General features: G+C 40.4%; 1 protein-coding gene across 1 annotated transcript; it reads left to right on the top strand.

Moving 5' to 3' along the window:
• The first annotated feature begins 283 nt into the window (after window positions 1–283).
• Window positions 284–15,297, top strand: AUTS2 (autism susceptibility candidate 2). Its single transcript, XM_010084820.1, has 7 exons — window positions 284–307; window positions 1,775–1,846; window positions 5,725–5,866; window positions 6,384–6,461; window positions 7,840–7,923; window positions 8,833–9,055; window positions 14,058–15,297. Exons 1-7 carry the CDS (start codon window positions 299–301, stop codon window positions 15,295–15,297), a joined length of 1,848 nt encoding a protein of 615 aa, XP_010083122.1. The 5' UTR covers window positions 284–298.
• Window positions 15,298–15,937: the final 640 nt, after the last annotated feature.

The following is a 15,937-nucleotide window of genomic DNA, read 5'->3' as shown; positions in this document are numbered from 1 at the left end:
GCATTAAATCAACAAATTAATGATGATGCCAGAGGACAGAGCGCTCTGTGTGAGGCTTGTTTACTTGCTTGTCAACACTTCAGTACAACAGCCATGGGGGGAGGGAGACTGGCTCGACTAGGGAGGCTAAGGACTAATTATTATCCGAAAGGGCTTCATTTGAAAGTAAAATTATAACATTTTAATTTCATCTCTTAATGAAGCAATACAAATTTGTTAATTAGAGCAATTGTTTGAGTGACAGGCATGTAACCAAGCTGTCATTTCTTCTTCACAGTTGACAGATCCGTTCAGGCCCATGTTGAGGGTAAGAAATCTTCTTGTGATACAGTTTGTCAAGCTCGTCTCAGTCCCCACTGGGTTAAAGCAGCAGACTAATTATAAAGCAATGCCATGGTTCATCTTGGGTATTTTACAGTGTTTGCTTAGTAACATGGTCAGTCCTTCTTTGCATGCATCTTGTGGTCACTCGAGGAAATTACACAGTTTCAGAGTTGGAAATTTTTTGTTCTTCTCATGCAACCCACTAGCATGAATACTAGAGGTTAAATATTGATAATGCTTCTATCATGTTGGCTTACAAGGTCTCCTGAGCCAAATCCTACAGACCTACCCTGGTAGGGATCCCTTGTCATTTCACTGCAGACTGAAGGATTTTGCTTTTTATTATTTACTGTGTGTTTTCATTGTTATTCAGTACAGTACTGCCTACCTGAGTATCTTACTGTCAAGTATAGACAGACAATCCACTTCAAACACAAAATATTTTAGATATAAGGATGAAAAGCTACAGGCTTTCAGTGATCCAAAAGGGGTTTTTTGCTAATTTTTCAGCATGTTCAAGAGGGTCCAGATTTTGATCAAACCAGCCAAGTGCACGTATTAGATCACTAGCACAGCCAGTTGCTGTGACTAAGCAAAAGGCTTGAGTTTAGGGGAGTATGTGTGTGAGATGGGTTTTATGGTTTTTGTGGCTCTAATTGTTGGTTGATACACATCTAGAAATAGAAGGCAGACTATATGCCATAGTTGGTGAAACATTTAAGTTACCAACAGCTTGAAGAGCTTCTTGAATTCCTGTGATTATTTTTAAATCTGCAGGAATCATTAGTTGTGTAGTTAACTACAGACCTCTAAATAACCAAATTGGAGAAAGTGTATCCTGAATGAGTCTTTTTCAGACAAGGTTTCCAGATGTCCTGGAAATGGAGTACAGAATCAACACAAAAAACGAAATAGCACTCTCTGGTTCTTTCCTCCCTCTCTCCTCCCCATGACTTAAAAGCATGGTGACAGGAAGGATGCAGAGACTTCCCCAACAGAGTGAATTGACTCACCTCCAATTTTTTCGGTATATTTCTGAGCCAAAGTTTTGGAGCTACAAACCAGCAGTTATATGAGGCAGTCAGATTCATTTTGAAAACCAGAGTGATCTTTTAAAGTGCTTTCATTTTCATCTTTTGGTGAAAGGCTAGTCTTAGAATAGCTGCACTTTTGGAAATTAACTCAACACACAGTTGTGAAGCAGTCCAGCTTATTTGGAGAGGAGACTGACCAGGAGCATTCCTGGATATCCAGATAAACTTCTTAGCAAGGCACAAATTCTTTGCATTTCTGGAGGAAAGCAGTTGAAGGGGGAGATCCTTTGGTTTCAGTTGTCTTGGCATGGGGAATCCCCTGGAGTAAGAGTTGGCATGAGATGCTGTAACTAGAATGAAGCATCACAGGTTTTTGAAAGTCCCTGATTCATGTTGTATCCCTTTGTTTGTTGCAGAAACCTGGAAAGTGGTGCGCTATGCATGTTCACATCGCCTGGCAGATCTACCATCACCAACAGAAAGTCAAGGTCAGTCTTTTAGGCTTGCCTGCTTTTCAGATGAATTGCACAGTGCAAACCTGTGAGAGCAAGAGCTTGCCTTTCACTGTTAGCAGTTCTATACTGTAGCTAATGCCTTGTTAAAGTAACCATATGTAGCGTTATAGCACACCCTTCCATTTCATTGTGATGGCATATCGGAATTAAAAACCTAAAGGTAGAGTCTCAAAGGAATGTCCTTGCCACAGAGCAAGGACACCAAATCTTAGCCATAACAACTAGTTTGCAGCTAAGAAGAGCTAAATGGGTGTGCCTGTGAGCTACAACATTGCTACAACATATCAAGATTAAGTTTTTTAAGTCTGGAGAAGCTAGGCACCTGTGTCCCATTCTTATTAACATTCACGGACAGAAGAGGGCACGAGATTTCTCCTGTCCCTACAGTGCTTTATCCAATGTGGATGCACAGGGTCCCATCAGTCTTTCTTCACAACCCATTTCATAGCTGGAGGTTGGTGCCTGTACCATTTCTGGGCTGGTCAGGCAGACACAGCCTCTCAGATGAAGTAACGTTATCCAGACACTGTCTCCTTGCATCGAAGGGAAAGGGGTAGAAATATTTTCTTTGTTATGCACGCTTTGAGACTTCAAGGGTAAGGGCCATGGCCAGTTTAGGCTCTCCTGAAACAGACATCGGAGAAAAACAAAAATTTGTTCATTTGGGTATTTCCATTCTTACTTTAACTGTATTTTCATTGCATGTTGACTCTGTGAAGAAGGTTTCTTTCCCTTTATAATATTTTCACTTTACTTGTCACTGAAACATTCTGTGTTGCTCCTGAAGTTTTTCAGTAAGTTAGGAAAGGTTGGTGTTCTTTACTGTTCATACTTGTTCTTCAGGAGTCAATAGCTTGTGTTAGACAGTAAAATTAACAAGGAGTGCATTGCACTTTGCAGTCCATAGGCAATTGAATTGTATAAGGTAGTGCTATAAGAATATGAAGATGTTGAACAGCTAGTAAAACCTGCAGCTAATAGAGTTTAAAAATAACCCTTTTAAACAAGGTTGACAGGTTAATTTGCTGCAGTAGACATATCTCTCTTCTCTGCTTCCTTATGTTTCCCCTGCTACTGATCTTCATTCATCTTACCATTATCAAAAAAGACAAGATTATAGACCTAGAGAGTTATATGTCCTTTTTTTTTATTTTATTGAAAAGGTATTTTCTTGAAATGAAATTATTGTTCCCATGCTATCTATGTCCTTTGAATCTTCCTTGATCTGATATTCAGAGAGAGGTCATACTGGTGTATTTATAACTCATAGTAAATGCCATTTTCATGCAGCCATTTCTTTTACCTAATAATTTTCTATCTTGCATGTTAAAAAACAGGAATAAAGCCCAGAAGTACAGGAAAGGATGTTACTTGAGTTTTTGAGGCTGTGCATGATGATAATTTCAATAATTGAGAAATGTATTTCACTATCTCAGTTCAGTCCAAAAATTAGGTATGGTCTACAGTCAGTAAGACGAGGTGGTTCATGTCCCTGTGGGCTGTCTGACTCCCAGATGGGAACAAAGTCCTCCCCTCTGCATGCGACCACAAAGTGTGAAATCTCTGGCTGAAGGCTCATACAGAACAATTTGTCCTTCTAGCTCAAGGTTGTGAAGGTGCCTTTTCTTCTGCATGAGCTGAAGATGCTGCCTGACTGTAGAGCAGGGAATAAAATATATTTACTCAGAGATTTCAAGTTTTTCATGCAGTGCCACCAGACTGCTTGCAAAGTATGGAAGAATTGCTAACTATCTGGCCTGCTAGTAATTGCTTGCAGAGGGCAACAGCAGACACTGAAGAAGCAGGCAAGATAGAAAACTTTAAAACACAACCTTCCTGACCCCAGGAAAAATTACATGCAGCTGTGGATGCTGTTTGCCTGCCTTTACCTCTGCACCAAGACAAAGTTCAGACCTGTGTAACCTGTCTGCACACCCAGGGAATTCCTCAGACAAAGCCAGGGCTGCATACCAGCTCCGAGCACAGAGCAGTTTTACACTCCTCCTTAGGCTGACCCATGTGTTACTGACTGGGATTCAAGAGACAATTTATGCTCTGTAATTGTCCCCCTCTCTTTTAGGAAAGGCCTTATGGCCCGATCTAACATGCCATGAAATTATTGCAGACGTTTACATTGATTTTTAGCAGGCCCTGAATTAAGGTGTTACACATTTGCTGGACTTTCAAGTACATCTGTAAGGATTATCATCAAGAGGGGTGCTCTCCTGAGCAGCAACTGGGGATAAAATAAATCTGATCAATTTTCTTTGGTACTATTTCAAGGTAAACCAACACATTGAAAAATCTTTTAACACATCCATGATACTCTGTTCCTCCTCAGACAGGAGATTTTTTCATTATTGGAACAGCACTGTTCATATGGCTGCAATTAAAGTTTCACCCAGCTTTTGCTATTCTGAGTAATGCCCGTCAGAGGTTTATCACTTGGTTGTTAAAAAGAAGAATAAAAAGAGTTCACAGCATAAACAGCTGGCACACAGGGTTCAACTGAGGCATTTGTATTTTCAGAAGTTTTTTTAATTATTTAAGTACTACAATGTTAGTTCCTTAAAAGATATGACCTTAACTTGGACATCTTTTCCATTTTAATGTTCTTGCAGGCCATTATCTCAAAACATCGATTTTTTGTCTCTTTTTGTTGTTGTTCTCATAGAAACAGACATGTTACTAGCACTTGAAAAACAGCCACTAGGCATGCACATTAACTTGGCCATAACTTTCTAATATGCATGTTTATATCATTGTAATAGTCTGTACTCTGAGCTGGCACAGTATTAAATACTGATTTATAAAGCGTAACGTGCTCCAAAATTACTGTTAAGATCTACAGGTTCAGTGTTACACATTTGTAAACCCTTTCAGCTGACCTGCACAATTAATCAGCAATCTGTGTTTAGGGAGTTCTGGCAGCACAGGTAATTGGGAATTTGGTTTTCTTCTTCGTTCTATAAAACTGTTGAAGTAGGGACCACTGAAATTAGTACATGGCACAAAGAAGAGCCCATCCTTCATCCACTTATCATTTACAATACAGCTACCTCAGCAAATTTGCCCTAAAAAAGAAAGTCTGCTGATTCTAATACCATATAAATAAAGACAGTGACATGCAGTGCTTTGAATTCAGAGTGCAAGCAGTCAAAATGGGGCTTCAGTTCTTTAGACTCGAATACGCTTCATCTGTAATTTGATTCATTTTAGCCCCTAGCTTGCTCGCTTGCAGTCTGAGAGGCACTGAAGGATACACTGCATCAAGTGTTTCTCGATTGCAGCTTCACATTTAAAATTAATGGTTCTGGTGTCCATGGACTTGTCTCCGCCTTGGCTGTCTAGCGAGAGACTCCTGCAGGGGGGAGAGAGTCAGCTGGCAGCTGTGCCTGGTACAGCTGATGCTCTCACACAGCTTTTAACGTGCCTGCCCACCTGGGATCAGGTCCAAACTAACAGTTTCTCTTCAGCTTTGCTTTTATTATTTTAAGAGAGACCTATTCTTACAGCTGAGCAAGTGTCTGAGGATTTTCAAATATGTTTATGTGTGTTCTTTAAGTCAGATCTGTGCTGAAATGCTTTGTTCCACAGGGGTGTGTGTGAGCCTATGTGAAAACACTGTTGAAATTTGTGGTAAATGTGCATTGGGAGCCTGAGATTTTCTCTCTGCCTTAGGTCCCTTTTCCAGGAAAATAGCTGTGCACCTATACTTGGAGTCACAAAAATTAATATTCATGATAAAACATGTTAGTATGAATTAATTGCTATACCCACATCATTCTGAAAGTGTCTTTTACTGCTATCTTTAAGGACAGTCTCTTCCAAATCCTTTTCTTGCATTTCAGAAACAGATGCAGTCTGATCCGCACAAGCTGGACTTTGGCCTGAAACCTGAATTTCTGAGCAGGCCACCAGGCCCCAGCCTTTTTGGAGCCATTCACCACCCCCATGACCTGGCCCGGCCCTCGACTCTCTTCTCCACAGCCAGTGAGTACGGAGAAGTGAAATCTCCTTCTTGTGGCATGCTCATTACAATGCTGATACTTGCCGTGTTAAGAGGAAATTTCCCATATGCTTTGGCTTATGAACTCTCTGCAAGACATGCCAGGGGCTATCGGTCTATTTGATAAATATTTTAAAATTACTTTGTATGCTTTTAAAAAAGTGCAACTTGATGAAATGCCATACAGGTAGTAAATGGAAGAACATTTCTTTGCACAGTGATGTCCGACGCATGATGGAGATGGCAGGTTGGAAATACGCTGTATTTTACATGCTTTATTTTTTTCCCATACTAAAACATTTCCCCACTCCACCCACCCCTTGTACTCTAACTGGGAACCTCTGTTTAGAAAAGCAGTTGCTGTTTGTGCAGAATCCTGACCGGAGAGCAATCTCTGCTCACCTGAGCTGCCATTTCAGAAATGACAGTCAAGCCCAGAGCACAGCGAGTCCCTTTCGGAGCTTTTTCTAGAAATTCACCCCTTTTGCTTTGTTTTGGCAGGTGGGGGTCATCCAGCAGGCACCCCTTTCGGCCCACCACCTCACCACAGCAATTTTCTCAACCCAGCTGCTCACTTAGGTAAGTCCTCTCTGTGACTAATGGTGAATACAGCTCGGAAGTAACACACATTGACCACTGAGACCATTAAAGGTTGCCCACATGGAGACTCTTTGAGTACCCTGCCTACTTAATGTTTACAAATTGTGCATTTTAGCCATTACCCAAGGGGCAGTTCTAAATACACAAAATAGTATCTCTGACAGCATGTTTTGGAATACTTCTGAAAACAGTCTGGATGTCAGAGGAGTGGAGTCACAGGGCTGGTTAGTTTCACTGTAGTCATGTTTATACCGGTCAAAAAAAATGCACTAAGGTTAAGGCTTTGGTTCATACAGGTGTTTCGTTTCCTAAGTCATAGTAGATGTCTGCTTTTCCATTTAAGTGAGTGGGAAATATATCCTTAATATCTTGTGATCTGGCTTAAAATGTGTCTGTTAGTGAAAACTAGTGAATACACATATGAAATGGAACCACTCAAGTTACCAAATGTTATTTCCCTTCTAGCTCACTGATGTTGCAGGAAGGTAGTCTGCTGTCTACAGGAGCATCAGAGATTAATGTTCTAAACTGACATTTTATTTTGCATAGGGAAGGATTTGGGAGGGTCACCAAATTGATACAGCAGCCTCACGATGTAGGTTTATCATTCTGCACTTAGCTGCCTATAGAAAATACTAGGTTTGGTCTTCCTTTTCTCTGTGCTGGTATTTATCACAAGTAGTTTCATCAAAGTCATTAGACTTCTCCAAAGTAATGTGAGAGGAGAATTTGCTTCATATGACTTACTTTAACGCTGTATGCATTAGCTACTAAAAAAATTATTCCAATATTTTTCAGTCCATACTAGTTTTTCACATCATATTATCAATAAATATCAAGAGCATTACAGAATGTTCAGGTCAGCATGACATATCAGCATAATAGGACATTTTATTTATATCCTGGCTATGGTTTAAGAGACATGGCCTGGAGGTGTTTTGGAGCACAGTTGCCAGAGTTAATAATAGTCTTGCTAGCCAGGGACATTTCCCGAGAAAGACCATGGAATTGAATTGGAAGGGAATAAAAGGAAATAAAAATTGAGATGTTTGCAGTTTTTAAATGAAGTAGCTACTTCTGCAGAAGCACAGGCCTCAATACCATGTATATTTTAACATCTTGTTTTTTGAAGAGAAGGTTTTTCTAGTAAGATAAACCTGTGCATACTGTCATTGGAAAAAAACAATGTTCTTTCAAGTCCCACCTCCACACAATCACTGTATTGTAGGAAGATGATGTTCAGCTACTGATGGGCACAGGCTGAGCTTTCATGCGGTTGTAGTCGGTTGGAAAACACGCTAACGCTTTGTCATAATTGCCAACATGCCAGTGAGCTTCAGCTGTTTCTCTTTTGCAGAGCCTTTCAATCGGCCGGCTTCCTTCAGTGGTCTCACTGCAGTGGGTAGTAATGCCTTCGGGGGACTTGGGAACCCAACAGTTAGTGAGTAACCTCCTTGTTTATGAATTCTTGTTTGCTGTGCAATTCAGGATATTGAGTGATGGTGACTGTTTGCTGTCTTTTTTACCCATTGCTTAGACCACATACCACTAAGAGATGAGAATTTGAAAAGTGACATTTTTCATCTAAATAACATTATTTTTAGTCATCAGTAAATTATTTTCTATTAATCACTTAATAGTTTGGGTTCAACATAGCGCTAAATGTCACCATGATATTGTTCATTAAAAAAAAAAAATACAGAACCTGTGAGGCTAAGGGGTTTGTGAAATTTCTCATGGTTTTGTTGCATGTTCAAAAATATTTAATGTGTGCACATCCCTAGCTGTGGATGGGAACATTTTTTTTTCCTTTCTCACCAGTAATCCAGAAAATCCAGAATGTGTGCCTGGATAAGATCGCTAACCTGCATTTATTTGTCCAGGATCATCAACATTTCTCTAGATTTGGCCAGTCACAAAAGATCATCCTTTTGAAAATCACTCTCTTTCTACATACTTCAAATCTGGCATGTTTTCGGTCACATATTATTTTACTTTGGTTCGGGATCAAATGCAACAAATTCCATTATTTATAGTCTGTATAATGGTTGTTCCCTGATGTCTCCAAAATATTAGGAATAAGGATCATTGTCACTTTTATCTTACTACTTCATCCTTTGTCAATTTTATCCACAGCATATCCCTTCCCAATTAAAACAGCTGTCAGATGCCTGCCCATTTTTAGGAATGAGACCCTCTAATGAATCTCTGTTAATTTCCTTTCCTTTTCCAGCTCCCAATAATATGTATTCATTTTAACTCTGAGTGCTGTAAAAGTTTTTTTGGTAAGTACCTTCACTAGAGCATACCTTTTTCTTAAACCTTTTTGTTTTCCACTTCACCATTTCAGCACCCAACTCAATGTTCGGCCACAAGGATGGCCCCAGTATGCAGAGCTTTAGCAACCCTCACGAGCCCTGGAACCGACTGCACCGAACTCCTCCTTCGTTCCCGACCCCTCCGCCCTGGCTGAAGCCAGGAGAGCTGGAGCGCAGTTCATCTGCTGCAGCTCATGACAGAGATAGAGATGTAGATAAACGAGACTCATCTGTTAGTAAAGATGACAAAGAAAGGTACGAAAAGAACACTTCCAAGAATTGTCTAGTTCAAAGCTTGGGGCTCTGTTCCGCTTTTAACCCTTCCCAGCCTGGCACATTGTTAAACCAGAGCTTCAGTAGAGGGACACCTGGAGAGGTGACACCATTGCTGCCTATGACGTGAGGCACAATGGAAGATGGAGGTTTCCAACTCAGGTGTTCCCTACTGCATCTGTTTCTCTTCTCACTTGCACCAAACTTCATCAGAAGGAGCTTTGCAGGAGCAGAGTTCAGGCAGTGTCAAGTGAGAATAGAATCAGACCCACACAGTCTGTTACCTTGTGGGTCACATTGTCATAGGTTTTCTGAAGACTTAACATGTAGATAGGTGCCTGATAGGATGAAAAAAGGATTATAAAGTCCATCAGACACTTATCTGCACCTTTGAATACTTAAATAACTTTGGAAGTCAGACCTTGTCTGCAAAACAAATAACCCTATCTCCCTCCTCAAAAATGGACTGACCAGAGGGACCACTGATAAAGTTGTAAAATTATAACACTATAAAATGCACTGGATATGTCTTTTTCCAATACCACAGTAAGTTTCAGTGCATGCAGTTTGTTAAATCAACCTTAATTTCCCTCAAAAAAGCCACGCACACATGCACTGCTGTTACACACAGCAAGCACACTTTTTTATTGAGCGTTTTACATGGACTTGCATGCTAACATGTCCAGGCTGGGAAGGGTTAAGGGAAAGTAAAACCTGGTCATATTTTTTTTTGTCAGGACTGTTCCCATTATAGAGTTAACTCAGTAAAAATTCCTCTTAACATTTAAGTACCAAATTAAAAGAATTTGCCATTCAGCAAGTGTCATGACTTCCTTGCAAAATGTAGAGAGGATGATAGCAGCTTTTTCAGTTGTGGCTTAATGGCTTTCCTGTTAAGTTTGCACATTAATTTACTACATAATGGCTATTTGTTTCTAATATTTTAACATAAAAGAATATTTAGGAGATGTGCTTTTCTGACTTCTCTGTCACTAACCCAAATATAGGCATTAGTAGCCTTTTCTAAAAGAAGTTATGCTAACACATTAGATATTCTAAAAATACATTTAAGAGCTTTTCCGTGTTATTGTAAAATGTGAAGAGCAAGTCAAACTACAGATCTTTTCACCTGCATTTTCCATTTGGAATATTTTCTGTTTGATAGCATAGCTTCATTATTTTCATGTCTGGTGTTAATGCTTCGAAATAAATTGCTGTTACAAATTGGGGATTCTGTCCTGCAAAATGCTTAAGCATGTGAGTAACTTTACTGGCTTGAATGGCAAAGCATTTTAGTTATTAATGATGTGGGTAGTCTTTAGAATTATGCGATTTTCAGTTGCTGTTTTGTTGTTTTCTTATGAAGTGTTCCTGCTGCAGAAAATCACTTTCAGAAATACATTCCTTGCAAGCTGCTTTGGCATTGCCTGAACTCCATATCATAGCTCAGAACATATTTATTTTCAGTAATTTGAGAGCTTAAAAGTAAGCGTCATTCATACTTCATACTTCTGCACAATTACGGCTACCAGTTTAGTACAATAATGTTTTCGCCAGTCTAGTGTCACTGTGCATCCATCTGTGTGGTTTTGAAGAGTTCTACTTTGCAGCATGCTCACCCTGTTGCGTGGAAGAGAAGATGCTGAGAATCCCTTCCTGGAGATGTGCTCCCTATGTAGATAATGCCTGGAGTAGTTTGCGAACCTCTCATACGTATTCTTTTATCTTCAGTGGCACCCAGCAGGGTGAGGATGTAGCCCCATGTTCTAGTTGAGGTCTCAATCTCTGTTACCTATTTTAAGCTAATTTGCCCAAACAGGAAGAACTGGGAATCACACCCGGAGGGAGGTATGGTTTCATCTCAAAATCATCCTGTCATCTAGGGTTTAACTTTATGAGCCCCAAAAAGGGCTGCCGAGCCAAAAGCATTCATTTAGATTTCTTCAGTTACCAGTGGAAAGGTACCTCAGAGGTACCTCTTAGCTTGGCTCTTCCCCAGCTAAGACCAGTGTTGGAGTGGGGTGCAATGAATCACTGGTTGCTCCTCTTGGATAAGCTGTATGGCCAGTGTACCCCAGTGCCCTCCCAGCTAGACTGAGATAAGGTAAATCTCTCAAGATAGTGTAGATAATATGAATCTACAATCTGTGAACCTTGCCTAGGTGTAGAGCTGGCTGGGAAATTACTCTGCAATGTCCTGATACAGTGCCCACTTTCTCCCAGAACATCATTTGCAGTTGTGGAGGTTTTTTTATTTTAAGGACTCTTACTTCAGCCCAGCATTAGAAAAAAAATGAGTGAACGTAGCTATTGTGAAAAGTGGGATTTGTTCCTTCTCAGGAGTATTTTGTTTGAAAGATGTCACTGACCAATTCCATTCGAATACTGACATTTAAGTGTATGTACTCCTAGAGCATTAAAAAAACCTCCAGGAATCTATTGATCTTTTTATCAACATAAATGAGGCAAATTACTTGGCATAAGATACTATCTTTCAGTGTAGCATACAGCCTCAGAACATACCTTATTACTTTGTAATAAGTTAATTTGAGAACATGATCTTGAGTTTCTTCTTTGTGGAGACAGAGGCTTAGAGCTGTTCCCATATTATTAACCTAAGGGGCTCTTGACAGCTCTGAGGATAAAAAATTATTCCCTCTTTGACCACTGAACTACATGCAGTTCTCTTAAGTGAGCTATGTAATCAATAGGCTCTTGAGATAATACCATCACTGTAACTGAATAGGATGAAACTGGCAAAAAAAAAAATGTTGTTTTGGTTGTGCATATATACTTTTTTTCAGTTACAGAAAATGTATGTTATTTTCTCTAAATTTTAACCATAATTTAAAAAACATCATTGCAAAGGAAATTGATTAAATATCAGCAAAAGGACTCAATGAGCTTTCCTAGTGAAATAAAACAACTAAGGGTGCCCTCTGAACTAGTCCCATGAGCAAAAAAATAAAAGACTACGTATTGCAGAGTCCACAAACCACTGCTTTCCCAGCAAAGTAAAGGAATCAAGTCTTCATGCTGAGAAGCCTTCATTGGAGTGCCTTGACTTAGTCTCACTGTGTCCAAATCTGGAAGATGTTAATTCAACTGCCTCAACTTTTGGTGGAAAGTAAGAGGAGGGAAATTAGAGCCAGGGCACAATTTCCAGACTGTTTAGGGCACAGTCAATCAAAGCAGAACCTGATACCAAGGAGTTAATTGGCAGTCAGTGCAGACTAGGCAGTTCTGCTATCAAATGCTCTAACTTACAAATGTTTTCTAACAGTCACATTCTGGACTCTCTGAGGTCTCTCAGACACGGCCCATAAAATGACAGTTTCAACAATGCAGTCTAGACACAGCAAAAGATGCATATGGCGAAGTTACAATAATGAGAGTTTCCTTTTCAAGGATATTTTTTCTGCAGTTGCTGCAGTTTCACTGTCCCAAACTACCTGCAGGTAGAAATCTTATGCAGGTCAGCTCAGCAAAAAAGCAGGTAGCAGAAATCATATAGGTGAAGGACCAAGTGTCCGCTTCAGAGTGACCCTCTGAGTTGCCCTTCAGCCAACCAGTATTACTCATTTTGTTCAGAGTGAGTTTCAACGTGCTGTCCTCATCTGAACATTTACACTTTGCTAAGCAGAGATTGCAGCACCCAAAGAGAAACCATGTGAACTGGAGCTGCTTGGCACTTCAGAGGGCCTCACTCACTTTTGCCTTTAACAGCACATTGTCCAACACCCCGCATGGAATGGCATTTCCGTGCTCGGCAAACAGCGCATGTCGGACACTAAATATCCAGAGCTGTCTTTATGGAGAGACTCCAACTCAGAGATCAATTGAAATTACTGAGAAGTTAAAATCATTGGAACTGAGGAATTAGATTACCTTATGAATTTGATTAATTTTAAATAGGCAAGCTTTTCGACTTAGTGTTGCCTGGACAAAATTGTGGTCAATAACTGTTTCCAGAAAATAACTTGGTATCTGTTCACATATTGAGGTTTTTGTCCACTGCCAGGCAATAATTCCCTGATCTTTTGTGCAGCATAAATAGGTTTGAAAGATTAAATGAATTTGCAGTATTTTGAGACTCCCTAGCATTGGCAGGGAGATGCATTGGCCCTGTCCCAGCTCTGCTTGCTCTACTCTAGAAATGGGAGAGGATTAGTAATCTGAAGAGCATCTTACTCCAAAGAGATGATGTTTCAGAGCTAGCCTGAATGATGGGCATATAGGATAGACTGATCTCTGCTGAGGAAGTCAAAGCATAATCTATGCGTGATGGCCACCTCAATTAAAACACTTGCACTGAGGCTTATTACAGAGAAGGGCCTGCCTGTTCAGAGAGGTGGATTGTCTCCATCAGTACTGGTGTCTTGAGAGGTTTTTGTTTTCAATTTTAAGAAGTAAATTGAATTGTGAGAAGTAAATTGAAGAGCTAGAAGATTGAAGAAAATAGAGATAAGAAATCAGTAACGTACACAGGTCTAGAAATTTTTTTTAAAGTCAGTTGAACGAAATGGCATCTATTTTCCCAAATACATTCCTAATAGAAGAAGCAGGTAAAATACTATTAATCATGCAATTTGGATTTAATTGACTCACTTTTTTTGGATGAAATTAGCATGTTTTTATTTTTCTCTCCTTTGCAAATAATTAAGGCCATTGTCTTAGAAATATGTGTACTAGAGATAGATTCTCTTTGGCGCCTTCTGTGGACTTCAGTGTTTGAAAACTCAATCAGATCATTCACAAAGCAGCTTTGGGGATCTTCTTCTCTTAGGCTGAGGTGATAGAATAGTCCTAGTTTGGAGATGGGATGTTCTTCTGGTGTTTGGGGTGTGCAAAAGGAACAGTGCATTTAATGGTGCATGTTACTAGCTTTCTGCAAAGCAACAAGTATAAAGTCAGACACCCTACATGCTTTGTTTTATTTGCAGAGTTTGTCATGCCTTCATTTTTACACTTCTCTTTCTTCTAGGGAGAGCATCGAGAAAAGACACTCCAGCCATCCTTCGCCAGCACCTATCCATCCAGTAAACTCCCTCGGACATAACCGCAGCTCAAATGAGCAGATCAGGAGCCATCTGAATTCCGAGGTTCGAGAAAAAGAGAAACCTAAAGAACGAGAGAGGGATCACTCCGAATCTCGGAAGGAAATTAATGTTGAAGAGCACAAGGTGAAGGACAACTATATTTCAGAGAAAGAAGGCCTGAGCCATGAAAGCCGAGTGGTGGAAGAGTCTAAGCAAATGTCCAGGGTTCCTTCACCCTATGCTAGGCCCCCTGTTGTGGAGAGCACCAGGCCTAATAGTACTTCAAATCGTGAGGCGGAGAGGAAGAATGAGCCAGCGTACGATAATCCGAAGAAAAGCAATGAAGTCAAAGTGAAAGAGGAGCGAAAGGAAGACCATGATGTTCAACCTGAGAGACCTCAGACTCACAGGTCGTCTGATCAGCCACCACCTATATCTACATCTAACGTCCACCCAAGTCCTTTAGTGTCTATGCCCATGACTGTAGGTGTAACTGGTATACATCACATGAACAGCATCAGTGGCCTGGATAGGACTCGCATGATGACCCCTTTTATGGGAATTAGCCCAATTCCTGGTGGAGAACGTTTCCCCTATCCTTCTTTCCACTGGGATCCAATGAGAGATCCCTTAAGAGATCCTTACAGAGAGCTGGATATTCATCGGAGAGACCCCCTGGGCAGAGACTTTTTGCTAAGAAATGACCCCCTTCATCGTCTTTCTACGCCAAGATTATATGAAGCAGACAGGTCATTCAGGGATCGGGAACCTCATGACTACAATCACCACCACCATCACCACCACCCTCTCTCTGTTGACCCTCGACGTGAGCATGAGCGGGGCAACCACTTGGATGATAGGGAGCGGTTGCACATGCTCAGAGAGGACTATGAACACGCGCGCCTGCACTCCGTTCACCCTGCCGCCTTGGATGGGCACCTGCCTCACCCAAGCCTAATCACGCCAGGACTTCCTAGTATGCACTACCCCAGAGTCAGTCCCCCGACGGGACACCAAAATGGCATCCTCAATAAAACTCCCCCCACAGCAGCTCTCAGTGCCCCTCCGCCTCTTATTTCTACTCTGGGACCTCGGCCTGGGTCTCCCAGAAGGACTACTCCTTTGTCAACAGAGATGAGAGAGAGGCCTCCTTCTCACACCCTCAAGGACATTGAAGCTCGATAAGCAGAGCAAGAAAAAAATAAAAACCAGAGAAAGAGGAACAAAACATTGTAAATGAACATAATATAAAGACCTTCTTACTAGTCATTGATACAGACTGGGGATGTGACCCACTGTACAATATGTATAGACCTGAGTGAAAAGATTTTGAAATGGTTTTTTTGTATATTATATGTTGAAATTTTCCAGATCTTTTAGCCAAGTCCATATGCTCCTCGTGTCTCCTACTCTATTTTATTTCTAGTTTAAACATTTCAAAATTTGAACTGAAGAACAAGACATTAATCTGAATGATGTGACTAGAAACAAACCACCACCGATGTCAACCGTACAAAGCTCTTTCAGACCAGAAGTGAAGACAATTGTACATATTTATGTAAAAAGATTGCTTCATGGGTTAATGGTTCATATATGCAAAAAGGGTAAGATGAAAGCTTTACTTTGTACAAATGTAAATAGATAAAATTAAGTAACATAATACACTAATACTTCTTAAACTGTGCTATTTGCAAACTTAATATTGATCAACACAGTCTGCTTATGCTGTGTTACATATATTGTTATAGACAGCTAAACCCCTTCAACTATGCAATGAATTTTAAGGCTTTTCACAAAAGCCTTTATAACTCAAAGGAGCCTTTTC

The sequence above is a fragment of the Pterocles gutturalis genome, unplaced genomic scaffold (assembly GCF_000699245.1).
Source record: "Pterocles gutturalis isolate BGI_N339 unplaced genomic scaffold, ASM69924v1 scaffold41226, whole genome shotgun sequence".
Lineage (NCBI taxonomy): Eukaryota > Metazoa > Chordata > Aves > Pterocliformes > Pteroclidae > Pterocles > Pterocles gutturalis.
This window is presented reverse-complemented; position numbering and strand designations above follow the sequence as displayed.